The sequence below is a fragment of the Halichoerus grypus genome, chromosome 4, assembly GCF_964656455.1.
Source record: "Halichoerus grypus chromosome 4, mHalGry1.hap1.1, whole genome shotgun sequence".
NCBI lineage: Eukaryota > Metazoa > Chordata > Mammalia > Carnivora > Phocidae > Halichoerus > Halichoerus grypus.
In genome coordinates, this window is record NC_135715.1 from 162,094,532 (window position 1) to 162,106,313 (window position 11,782).

General features: G+C 30.3%; 1 protein-coding gene across 2 annotated transcripts in view; it reads left to right on the plus strand.

Moving 5' to 3' along the window:
- The window catches only part of NBEAL1 (neurobeachin like 1), a 179,444-nt gene extending 168,834 nt beyond the window's left edge, over window positions 1-10,610 (plus strand). For both annotated transcript variants that reach the window (XM_036073916.2, XM_078071206.1), the window contains 2 exons: window positions 963-1,098; window positions 3,571-10,610. In XM_036073916.2, coding sequence (XP_035929809.2) covers window positions 963-1,098; window positions 3,571-3,672 — 238 coding nt within the window. In that variant the 3' untranslated portion in view covers window positions 3,673-10,610. The remainder of the gene's footprint in view (window positions 1-962; window positions 1,099-3,570) is intronic.
- The last annotated feature ends 1,172 nt before the right edge of the window (window positions 10,611-11,782 follow it).

An 11,782-nucleotide genomic window follows, 5' to 3' on the forward strand; every position in this document is an offset into this window, starting at 1 on the left:
TTTAAGTAGTGGATATATTTTTAGGTTTTATATTATTCATATTTGCTAACTTATATACACAAAGCATTGTTATTCCTTGTATGCCCAAATACATTCTTTTCTTCCATTTTTAAAAAATTTATTGTGGTTTATGTTAATGTTTATATTCCTGAGACTATCTTGGCCCCTCCCAAACCTTTCTTATAAATCATTTCCTGATTCCAGGGTGTTCTCTCTTACCACATTCATATCAGAATCACTTCTCTACCAACATTCCTTTCCCTATTTTTGTATTTCTCTTCTCAATTTTGTCATTCTCCCCCAGTAAAGCACTGAGTCCCTATTTGAGTTATATCTTTCCAACATTTTCTTTTACGGTATTGTTAAGAGAATCCCAGATCAGTGGTAAGGAAAAAAAAAAAGAATGCCAGATTCTAAAAATGAATGAGATCTTTTAGCAGGTTAGTCCAAACATAGTGTGTACATCAGAGGATTCTTTGTTTTCTAATCCTAAAAGCCATGGACATTTTCCATAATTGAGTATTATGTCATGTTTTTATATCATATTTTTAAATATTTATTATGTTTTATATTATATATTTATATATTACATCTTCTAAGACAAGGCAGATAGAACAGTTTTATCAACCTTACCCCCCAACATGCACACACTTTTTGAACTTTTGCCCTTTTTGTCCTACTGTCACTTTTTAATCAACAAGGTAAAAATCATTTAGTGAGAGATCATATATATGGTTAGAAGAAAAACAGATGTTGAGAATAGAAAAAAAAAAAATGTATTTTAAGTAATGCTATTATGTGGGCCCTTGTGTGAGGCATTCAGGCTTCCTGAATCTAAGTTACACATCTGTAAAATTAGAATGCGGAATCAGATGATCATTAGGTTATCTTCCAAGTACAAAATTCTCTGAATCTATTATGTATCCATGTAATTATGTGTGTGTGTTTTATTTCTCTTCTAGTTTGAATCTCAGCATGAACCCATTAGCCATGCGAATGCCTATCCACTGTGTGTGTGTAACCAAAGAATACAGCCATATTCTTGTAGGATTAGAAGATGGCAAGTTGATTGTAGTGGGTGTTGGCAAGCCAGCTGAGGTAAAACATAGCATCAAGAACTTCTTTTCCCATACTATTGGGGATTCCTTTGGTTCTCCTTTGTTCCAGCTGAATCAGAAGTCTCCATTATGGATGAACAAATTGAAAACCAGGTTTGATTTTTCAAAGGGCAGTAAATGAAAAGGGGATAAAGCTAGTATTCAAGAGTGATGTTTTTATTATGATATAATTGAAAGCACACATTTGGAGTTTCTATCACTCTATATGAATAAGAAAGTTCTTTTATTATCTATCTTTCCAAATCTAGATTCAAGACACTACTTGGATTTTTAATACATAAAAGCCTTTATAAAAAATGAAATACAGACTCAAACAATAAAACTATGTATTTTACTTTCAACAAAAATACCAGAATTAGCAGAACAAATATGCTAATTCTCAATGAGTTTCCTGTACTTACCATAGATTTGCCAATGGTTTATCAATTACTGAATATTCAGATAGCATAAATCTGATATTGTTCCTTCGAAAACTTAGTGGCTATATTCCAGGTAATTTAGTGATTCTTTTAGAAATTTCTTTTATTACATAGAGTCAAATTAAGCATTATAAAGTTGTATTGATACCATCAGTCTTTTCTGAGAAATCTAAAATACGGCATCTGTTGGAATTGTTTCCAGAGAAGACACTAATGAATAACACACTGTCACTGGTTTTAATAAATCTACCAAGGAGATATTTTAAGATTTTGTTAGTTCTTATTCTCTTTTTCAAGATATTATTATAACAAAAGAGAGGTCTTATTAAATTGATTGTGACATTTACCTTTAGTGTAATAGTCCCCCACACAATGTCAGCAAGTCCATATCTTGGTATTTCACTTATATTTAAAACATTTTAAGCATTTTTTCTATGTTTCAGTTTTTTATTTTACTGATTTTTTTTTAAATGAAGTGACCATTATGTGCACACATTTTCTTCTAAAAATTGATTGGGAAAAAATGCCTAAAAAGCTTCATTTCTAGGCCTCAATGTTTTGTACTACTTACTGAAGTTTTTTGTCTTCGCTGAAAGATTTATGTAGTCTACAACACATGGAATCTGAATTGTGTGTAGATTTTAAATAAAAGTATTTATCTTTTTACATCTTTGGATGTATCAGCTGGAAGTATGGATCTACTTTATTATATAATTGAATACTTAGAATCTTGCATAATTAAAATATAATTGTATATGACAGTATCAAAATTAAATCAAGATTTAGGTATGAAAAAATTTTTATTTCAATATCTGAATTTATCTAAAAGATCAAAATCTTGATTAACATGTATTTTAAGTCATGTATCAGTTTTATATATTACATTCTCAGTACAAAATTTGTATTATAAATAAGATCGTAAAGTGGTAATAGATTAATGGGAATAATGTTTCCGGAAATACATCTGGAAATGAAAATGCATAACAAGCATGCCAAAGTGTCTGTGCATGAGGCTTGATTTTTTTATCCCTTCAGTAAATGTACCCTAGAGAAGGGTAACCATTGAAAAAGGGTGGCAGACGAATTGCCATTAAAAAATAGATTGCTTGTGTTCCCTCTCTCTCTGTGTCTCTATCAAATAAATAAAAAATCTTTAAAAAAAAAAAGTAGATTGCACTTGGGAGAGTAATTCTGACATCATAATCATATGCTTAGACTGAGAAATGTTTCCCACATGGGTTCTTTTTTTGCCCTGCCTAGAAGTGTAAGCACTTTTAGAGGGGCATTTATTCACCAATTGGATTAATATTTAATTAATAATTATTGTATGCTGAGAAGTGTGCTAGGTGGTATAAATTAATGGTGGACAAAATGTGATTCTTACCTTCAGAGACCTTAGGCTATTCTTGTTTTCTAAATTACATTTTATCATTCTATTGTTAAATATTATTTTTTGAAATTCTTATATCAAAATATCCTAAAACTTTTTTCTCTTCATCCGAACATAATTTTACTTTCTTCTTATCCTTGTGATAAGCATTAATATTATTTTAAATACAAGAGGAGAAAATCCTCAAACTTAAGTGTCTTATTAGCTAAAGTATAATTTCAGAAGATTATTTTAATGAAGTGAAATATATTTTTATTTTTTAACCTTTTTTTATGATGTTCAGTTGGCCAACATCATTAGTTTTTGATGTAGTGTTCAATGATTCATTAGTTGCATATAACACCCAGTTTTGTTAATTTATAAAGAAAGGGACTCTGGTAATTTGGACAAACTGGGACATTTAATTTTAAAATTAACACTTCAGCATTAGACCTTTCTCAATTGAAAGACAACCAACATAGAGAAGCCTTTCTTTAATTATTATTAATCAAGAATCACTAAAATGTTAATTATTCTGCTAACAAAATTTATATTCTGCATTCTACAAAATCAGTGTCTTGCATATCAATTTCACGTATTCTTTTTTTTCTTTCTTTTTTCTTAATAACATCTATTCTTCATTTCTCTGGATTACTTTAAACAGATGCGTTCAGGTCAGCTTTCTCGAAAATTGTGGGGATCTAGCAAGCGACTCAGCCAGATTTCAGCTGGAGAAACTGAATATAATACTCAAGATTCCAAGTGATTACTATTTCCATCTTTTGTCATGGATAAATGAAACTTGATTTATTGCTTTGTCACTTTAACCACATCTCTCAACTATCTGAAATATATCAGGGCTTTTATCACTGAAAATCATTTAGCGATTACCAAAATTCAGTGTGCTATGTGTGTATAAAGACACAGGTTGTATTATTATCCACTTTAAAAATTTCTGGTTAATAATGAATCCAGTCTTACTAGTTCTTGATCTACATCAAGGTGGATTTGAGAAAATACAATTGAATTAGATTTGTGGTTCATTCCTAAAGATCATTAGAGCCATTGGGGGAAAAAACTTCCAAAAATGAAGAAGTTGGATATAATTCCATTATTATTCTAAACAGCAAAATTTAAGGTATTTCTAAGAAGAGTACAGATGATGGGACAGTTGAGAGACATGGCTTTTAATGTATTCTTTAGTTAATCATTTTCCTATTTACTGACCACCATATTTAAAAATATATAAGCTTATTTATGGAACTCCTGATTGGGGTAATATTTTAAAGGTATCTGTTGCACACTTGGATTTTCAAAACTCAGTGTAAATTCCAGGTTTTCATGATAAGTTGAAATTAAGACAGTTGAACCCGGTACATTGGGTCATTCCACTACTACTTAGCATATTACTAATGAGAACTTACTGAAATACATTATTATGCTTAAATAATAAAGGTTAAGTAGGAATAGGAGAAACTAGAGATACATTTTGCAGATGTATTTCATTAGTAGTATAATTAAGGAAAAATGCTGATTATAATTTTGACCGGTGGACCCTTTAAGTATTAGCATTTGCAACACAATTTATATCTGCAAAGTTCACATTTTCTTGGCTTATTCTTTACTAAGCAAATACTTTGTCTTTCCCCATAATTAGAAATGTTAGCAATGATACCCAAATACATTAACATTTTGACCTACAACTTCCATGTGATTGATAAATGAAAAGATATGCATCACTTAAACTAGTCATTTAGATATAGTAATTTTTAAAAACATTTCTATTTCATGTTATGTATAACTTTTAAGATAATAATTAATTTTATTATACATAGTTAAGTATTACATATGCTTAATGTTCAATATTTTAAAGTAAAAAGCTGATAGATTTATTTTGGAATTCAAAGAGATTGTTAAACCTAGTGCTTTTATAAGGTCATCTTTTGAGTTAGGTCAGAGAGCTTTTACAACTACAAGTGTCCTTAAACTGAGATTCCATGGGTTTGGGGGAATTTATGAATCCCCTGAAATTGTGTGGAAATTCCATGTGTTAACTGCATTTTTTTCAGAAGTGAGTGTGTGGCTTTCATAAAGGGGTCTGTGATCAGAAGGAAAAAAAAGACTTCTCACAGTAATAGTTTCTTATAAAATAATAATATTCCTTTTTATTCCACATAGATTTCCTTACATCTGGTTGTCTTCTCAATGGCATCTTTAAGAAACTTTCCCTCTGTAATTCTTCTCTTCAGTTGTCCACAGTATCCAATACCATTCTCTTTATAATCCTATGAGTGAGTAAAAAAAATTAAGAGAAGTACAGGGTTCAGTTTAGGGAAGCTTTTTGAATAGGTGTGATCTGTTTGAGTCAGGACTAATAACTTATAGAAGAATTTTCCTTCCAATTATTTAAAATCCCCTGTTTTGTTCAGTAAAAAAGAACCAAACAGTTATGTTTTAGGTAAATAACACTGAAATAAACTGGTGCAGCAAGTGTAAAATAGAGCATATGTAAATGTAAAGATTTCCTTTTTAAGGACTTCAGAAATTTGTGATGAAAATGTCTCAAAACAAGTCAATAGAGATAATTATGATTTATTGAGATTTGTTGCTTTTATTTATTTAATTCTATTTCTGTTTTTTATATTACATTTTTTAGGAGGTTTCAAGTCATCAGAACCAACATGATTGACTTTTGGTATTTTAAATGTTGATTTTTTAAAAAAACTTTTCTGAATCAAAATTTTGGAAATTTTTCTTTTGCTTACTTACCCAGAGATTTTGGTATAAGGATGCCTTATTTTTAAGGTTACTTAATACTGGCTTTGGAATTATTTTGGATGGATGCTTACAAATTACAAAGAAGTTTAACTTATCAGGGCAAAATTCCTAAATTTATGGTGTTTTACTTTGCTGCTCTTTAGATGGAAGAACTGAACAAGCAGTATTCATTTTAAATTTAGACTAATGTCACTAATGGAAATCTTTTAAATTTAAAGACCCTTTGTTCACAGTAAAATAAATATCCTACCTAGACTAACAGTAGGTGCTCAGAACTGTGGAATTCTTCCTATATTACTTTTTCCAAAAAGTAAAAACCAAAAATGTAAGGTTTTCAGGAAAATCTGAGAATACTAGCATTAGTCTAGAGGAATGGAACTTGAGTTTATCTATTAAAGTAAGCAAATGTAGTAGAACCATTAGCTGAAAAATATAAGCCTCTTTTAAACAGTGTAGCCCACTGAATTAAAAATGACTAGATAAAATCACTGGAAAGATATACTTTGGGGGATTCTGGTGTATTTAGATGTTATCCGTAGAAGATGTTTCTATTTATATAATGGGATAAATGAACAACAGTGTGATTAGAATGGAATAACAGGTGATTTCAGTTGATCAGTATAATAACTTAGTTTAATAACTTAGCTGCTATGAAGTTTGTTATGTAAAGAAATTTTCATCTGCTTTTGTTTCTTGACACTGGTGATGATGGAAATAAAAAATCTGGTGATGGGGAGAGATTTATACTAGGATAATGATTTTGCTCTTACAAAGTGAGGTCTCAAGTATTAAAACATAACAATAGCTGTGTTCATTTAGAGAATAAAGAACCAATTTTTCACTCTCCAATCAGTATTCTGTTATAATTAGATAGAATTGGAGGAGAGAAAAAAAAATAGATCAGGGCATGGAAATTAGAAAAGTATATGATGAAAATAAAGCTTGTCCAGTTGGCTTACAATCTTTTAAGCCTGTGAAGCTCGTGTCAGCTATTAATAAGTTTCTATCTATTAGTTTCCATTAGGTCACAGTGCTTTTTTTAGGTCACATCCTTTTTGTAGAGGAGAAAATGCCGGGTATTCATGTCATTAGCAAGGAATGTCAGTGAGGCTTCCTTTTTTACTCAATGTAAGGCATATAACAATTATCCTTAAAGAACTGGTATTGAAAATCAGTTTTATGCATCTGAAGGAGTAAGTGTATCCTCATAATTAATTAGAATTTAGATTTGAAAGTTGAATCTTAACCTAAGATTGTTTATATTTTACTTGAATAAGAGTAGGCAGAGAAAATTTTAACTTGAATACCAGATTTTTATTTAATGATGATAGACACATGGCCTTTGCCTTTAGGTATATTTTTATTGTTGTTACTAAAGAAATCACTAATGGAAATCTTTTAAATTTAAAGAGGTTAGCCCCTTTTATAAATATTTACATTTATAAAAATGAGTAGCATTGTTTTTATTACCCTTCCAATGAAAAGATGCAAGTGCATGAACTATATTAAATATACATATTAAATAATATATATATAACATGTACTATCATAGGGTGTGTGTGTGAATGAGTGAAGGTTGGTCTCTTCAAATACATTAATACAATTGTCTTCCATAAATAAGTTCTTAAACCTGTCTGTGGGATAAAATTTTTGACTGATAAAAATGCATATATATTCTTTTTCTTTTCTAAATCGAATCTGTTGTTTTCCTCTATCACCCAGACTGCTAGCTTGTCCTAATTATTGTTCATCAGTTGACTGTTCTTTCCCAGTAAGTGGCCAATCTTAAATATTTTTATTACTCCCAACAAATATCCATTCTCAATATTCTTTTTAACCAAATTCCTTTATCAATATGCAACATTTGTTTTGCTTTAAATTTAACCCCATCCAGAGCATTGTTCTAAAGAGCTTTCCTATATCAGAGTCCTGGTGGTGCTTTTTCTGATGACATTACTGCAACAACAAATACAATGTTATCACTCATCATTTCAATATTATTAAAATGTTGGCCACAACTTCTTTAATTTGAATCTAGCATTTCTAAGCCAGTGTTTCTTAAAATTGAGATTGCAGATCAGACTTGTCCATGAAGTTCTATAAATATACAGAAGTCTAGGCACTACTCTGGACTTTCTGAATTTCTTTACTTAGTATAAAAAAAATTGTCTCAGGATTCTTATATTAAGTCTTAAAATATTTTCCACTATGGAAATTATATCCATTTTTATAAATCAGATTGCTTATTCACAGACATATATGAAAATAGGTTTAATCATTATCCTTGGAGACATTTTTCTAAAATTTGCTTGGAATGGCTTTCTTTGTTTTGCTTGCCACTGAAACAACCAAATTTCCTTTTCAGTTGCATTATTATTATAACTTTCTTCAGACCTTTCACATTTGAATATTACAACTAACATTTGCTTCCAAAAAAGTGTGTTTGCTTTTATGACTTCCTAGTGAGTCAGTGAGTATTTGCATATTTGAATTAGGTAACATTTTAAAGTATTAATAAAAAGCATGAGTTATAAAATGCTAGGTTTAAAAATAGAATTAGGTCTTTCATAGCCTTGAAGGTAGTAATCAATAGAATTTTTCTAATTAAAAAGCATTGGATATATTCCCTAAGTACTTCTGATGACTTCTCAATATGGAAATAATCTTTAATTTTTTCATATAAAAAGTCCTAGTATTACAGAAAATAAAGGATTAACATTTAAAATATTTAGGCCTATATTGGAAATGATGTAATTTTCTATGTTAAAAATATAAAGCCATCCTACATATAGGAGTTATGTGATTTTCTTCAGTTTAAGAACCCTGTCTAAAAGTGGCTATATTATCATAAACTTTTGGGCTAGATTGTATAATTCATCAGACATATCTTAGATTATCTCACTGACATTTGTCACATGTGGGTGATTTCTAAACACATTACAAGATTTGGACTTGAAGCTAATGGCTGTAGTGAAAAATAAAAGGACAGATATACAACTGTATTTACTTTTATCTTAATGCCTATAATCTTATAAACTGAAAATTCAAGGGAAAAGAACAAATAGAAAGTCACTAATCTAATATTCGTTTTTTGTGGTACAGATTTTTAATGTTTCCCTGGAAACTTATTTTGCAAATATTACCACAACAGCACAGTTCTGTCACTGAATTACCCATTCATTTTTCAAAGTTGACTGTTAGTGGAGTTTTGGGTGTATTTGTGTGTGTTTTTCCACTTATAATATGATGGCTGTCTCATTTAAAATTTAAACCTATTTTTGAATGTACAAATGATTAGTTACTTGTAATATTACAATGTAGCACTGTAATTTAAGAATAAAAAATTTAGGTAGGGTTGAAAAATAAAATTATATTTTTTTGATTAAAATATAAACTTTTTTAAAAAGTCTTATTCCAATTGGACCTTTTAAAATTTTATTTTGGTAATAATATATTTCAAAATAATAGGTATTAAAACCAGAGGTTCTCTGGTAGCCAGGGTACTAACTAGTTAATGTTAAAATGCTATTTTTGATGTTCCTTCCTTTGGAAACATTTCATACACTATCCAAACAATGTGTTTTAAGATTTAGTGGGCTCAACCTATACAACAAATGCCCGTCTTGAATTTTGAAGGAAAAAAACTTACCTGTGATTGGCATTATTTTGCTCTTCAGAATGTTAAAATTATATTAATCAATAAACACTTTAGAAGTGGTTCTGGTAAGGAGATATTGTCAGACCTAACTGAAAAAAAAATCAACCTCTTAATTTCTTATATAGGGATTAAAGAAAATAACTTTATTTCTTGTTTGGGATTTTGATTGCTTTTAAAAGTATCATAGTTTCTACCTTCTGAAATTATGACATATTACAGTAGATCTTGCTGTCAAAGATCTTTTACATTTTAGACTTTTTTTCCCCCTCTTCTAGCATTTTACTGCTCTCTGTGATTCAAAAATACTATCACCAAAAATATTTGTGGATACTGTTTATTTTATAATTAGCTTTCTGTAAGAAAAATTGTTAGCAAACTGTATGGCTGGTCTTTTCTCTTCAGAAACTCCTAAGGAGTATGGTTTTCCTTCCCCCAGTTGTTTGCTTTTATATACTTGGAGCAAAAAATTTAGCAAAAAATCAGAGATTTAGCTAGACATTTTCTATCAGGTGCATTGCTAGAGAAATGAATCCATTAAGACAGAAAAATATCAAACACACATGATTTGTCTCTTATGTCAGTTTTTCTGGGACCCAGATTAAATAGGAACATTTCAGTGTTATCAGAGAGGGTGACAATGACTTGAATGCATGTGAACACACATAGAGGAGGATAGCTGAAAATTCAGAATTACTTGTTTAAAAAAAATACTTGCGAATTGTGCTGCTACTTAAATATTTAAGGAATTCAAAAGTAGTTATCATAAAACGTTCCTGCTCATTTATTCTGATGGAATTGACATGAAAAAGAGAATATTAAGCCTTATTTATATCTAATTATTGACTGTGCAAACTGTGACTCAATATTTGTATGCCAAAAAAATGGTCTTAAAGTTGAGAAAATTTTAGATTTAATAAAGATGTGTAAATAATTTTGATTAGTCTTCTCATTATAATGAAGTTACTGTTAATTTGGTGCAATACATTCTTTCCTTCTTCATCTTTTTAAGATTAAATATATAAGATGTATGTTTTGTTTTATTACATTGGGTGTCTTAAAATTTTTCACTGTGTGTATATGAGCTAATATTTGATTTGTTTCTGTATAGCATGATCGAAGATAATTGAGAATTTTGCACTTTTTTTAGTCCTTTGGAAATTTGTATTCTAACAGTTTTGAAGAATGTACGTTTATTTTGTACATAATACATTAGCTTTGTATATGAAAATGGGTTTAAATCAAATAAAAAAATGATGTTACTTTCTTCAGTTGATTTGTAATTCTCACTTCATAGTCTGATTAGAATTTAGCCTTGGCTAAATTATTTGAGTAAGCAAGAGATTAAATACAGTTTTTGTTAAGCAGCAAATTGATCACTGCTTTCGTATGAGAACTTCTTCTGCAGCCCTGTGTGTACAAGACAAATGTTAGGTTAATTGACCAGTTTTTGTCATATTATATAACAACAGATATTAAGCCTTTGGTTTTAAAGCCACCTCAGAAACATGTTACATTTCTCCCCTCAGGAAATGATCGTAAGCCAGAGATATCCATTTGTAATTCATTGAATAATACATTAAGCTGGGCTTTTTTTTTTTTAAACTTTTCTTTCCTTTCACATAATTAAAATCTTTTATTCATCAACTTTTGACAGTCTAAATGTTGACCTAATCCTCGTGTGTTTGTTAAGGTTAATAAATCCTAATCCATAATAAAACAGAATCCAGGCTCTGTTCCAGGTTCTTTCTAAGTACTTTTGTCTAGATCCAGAGTAACAACACTGCAGAAATGAACATTAACCTTTTTCTAGCCTGATACCGTCTATATATGATGCTACACTTTTATTGAAGACAGTGCTAGAATTGGAAATTTCCTCATTAATTTCATCTGGTGAGATTTCACAATCACAGGACAAAGCCAGGTCAGTAAAAGGCTTAATTAAGACTGCCTTGCTAAAAAAAAAAAAAAAAAAAAGACTGCCTTGCTTTTGTGAAACCCATCCATAACACCATACCAAGCAGTATACTAATTTCTAGTGGTTTTTTTTCTTAAGACAACCTTCATTCTTGGGGCGCTTGGGTGGCTCAGTTGGTTAAGCAGCTGCCTTTGGCTCAGGTCATGATCCCAGGGTCCTGGCATCGAGCCCCCCATCCAGCTCCCTGCTCGGTGGGGAACCTGCTTCTCCCTTTCCCTCTGCCTGCCGCTTGCCCTGCTTGTGCTCTCTGTCAAATAAATAAAATCTTTAAGAAATAAATTCAGAACAAGGAAATGAGGGATCATTGCCCTGTGAGTGTAAATTGTAAGCCTGGCATATTGTTAATCAGAGCAGACATAGACAGTCATCTGAAGAATGATGGTTGTTAGGTAAGTTGTCATTCATAAGATCATAAACCAAAAATTTTTTTAAAAAGGAAATATACCAGGGGCGCCTGGGTGGCTC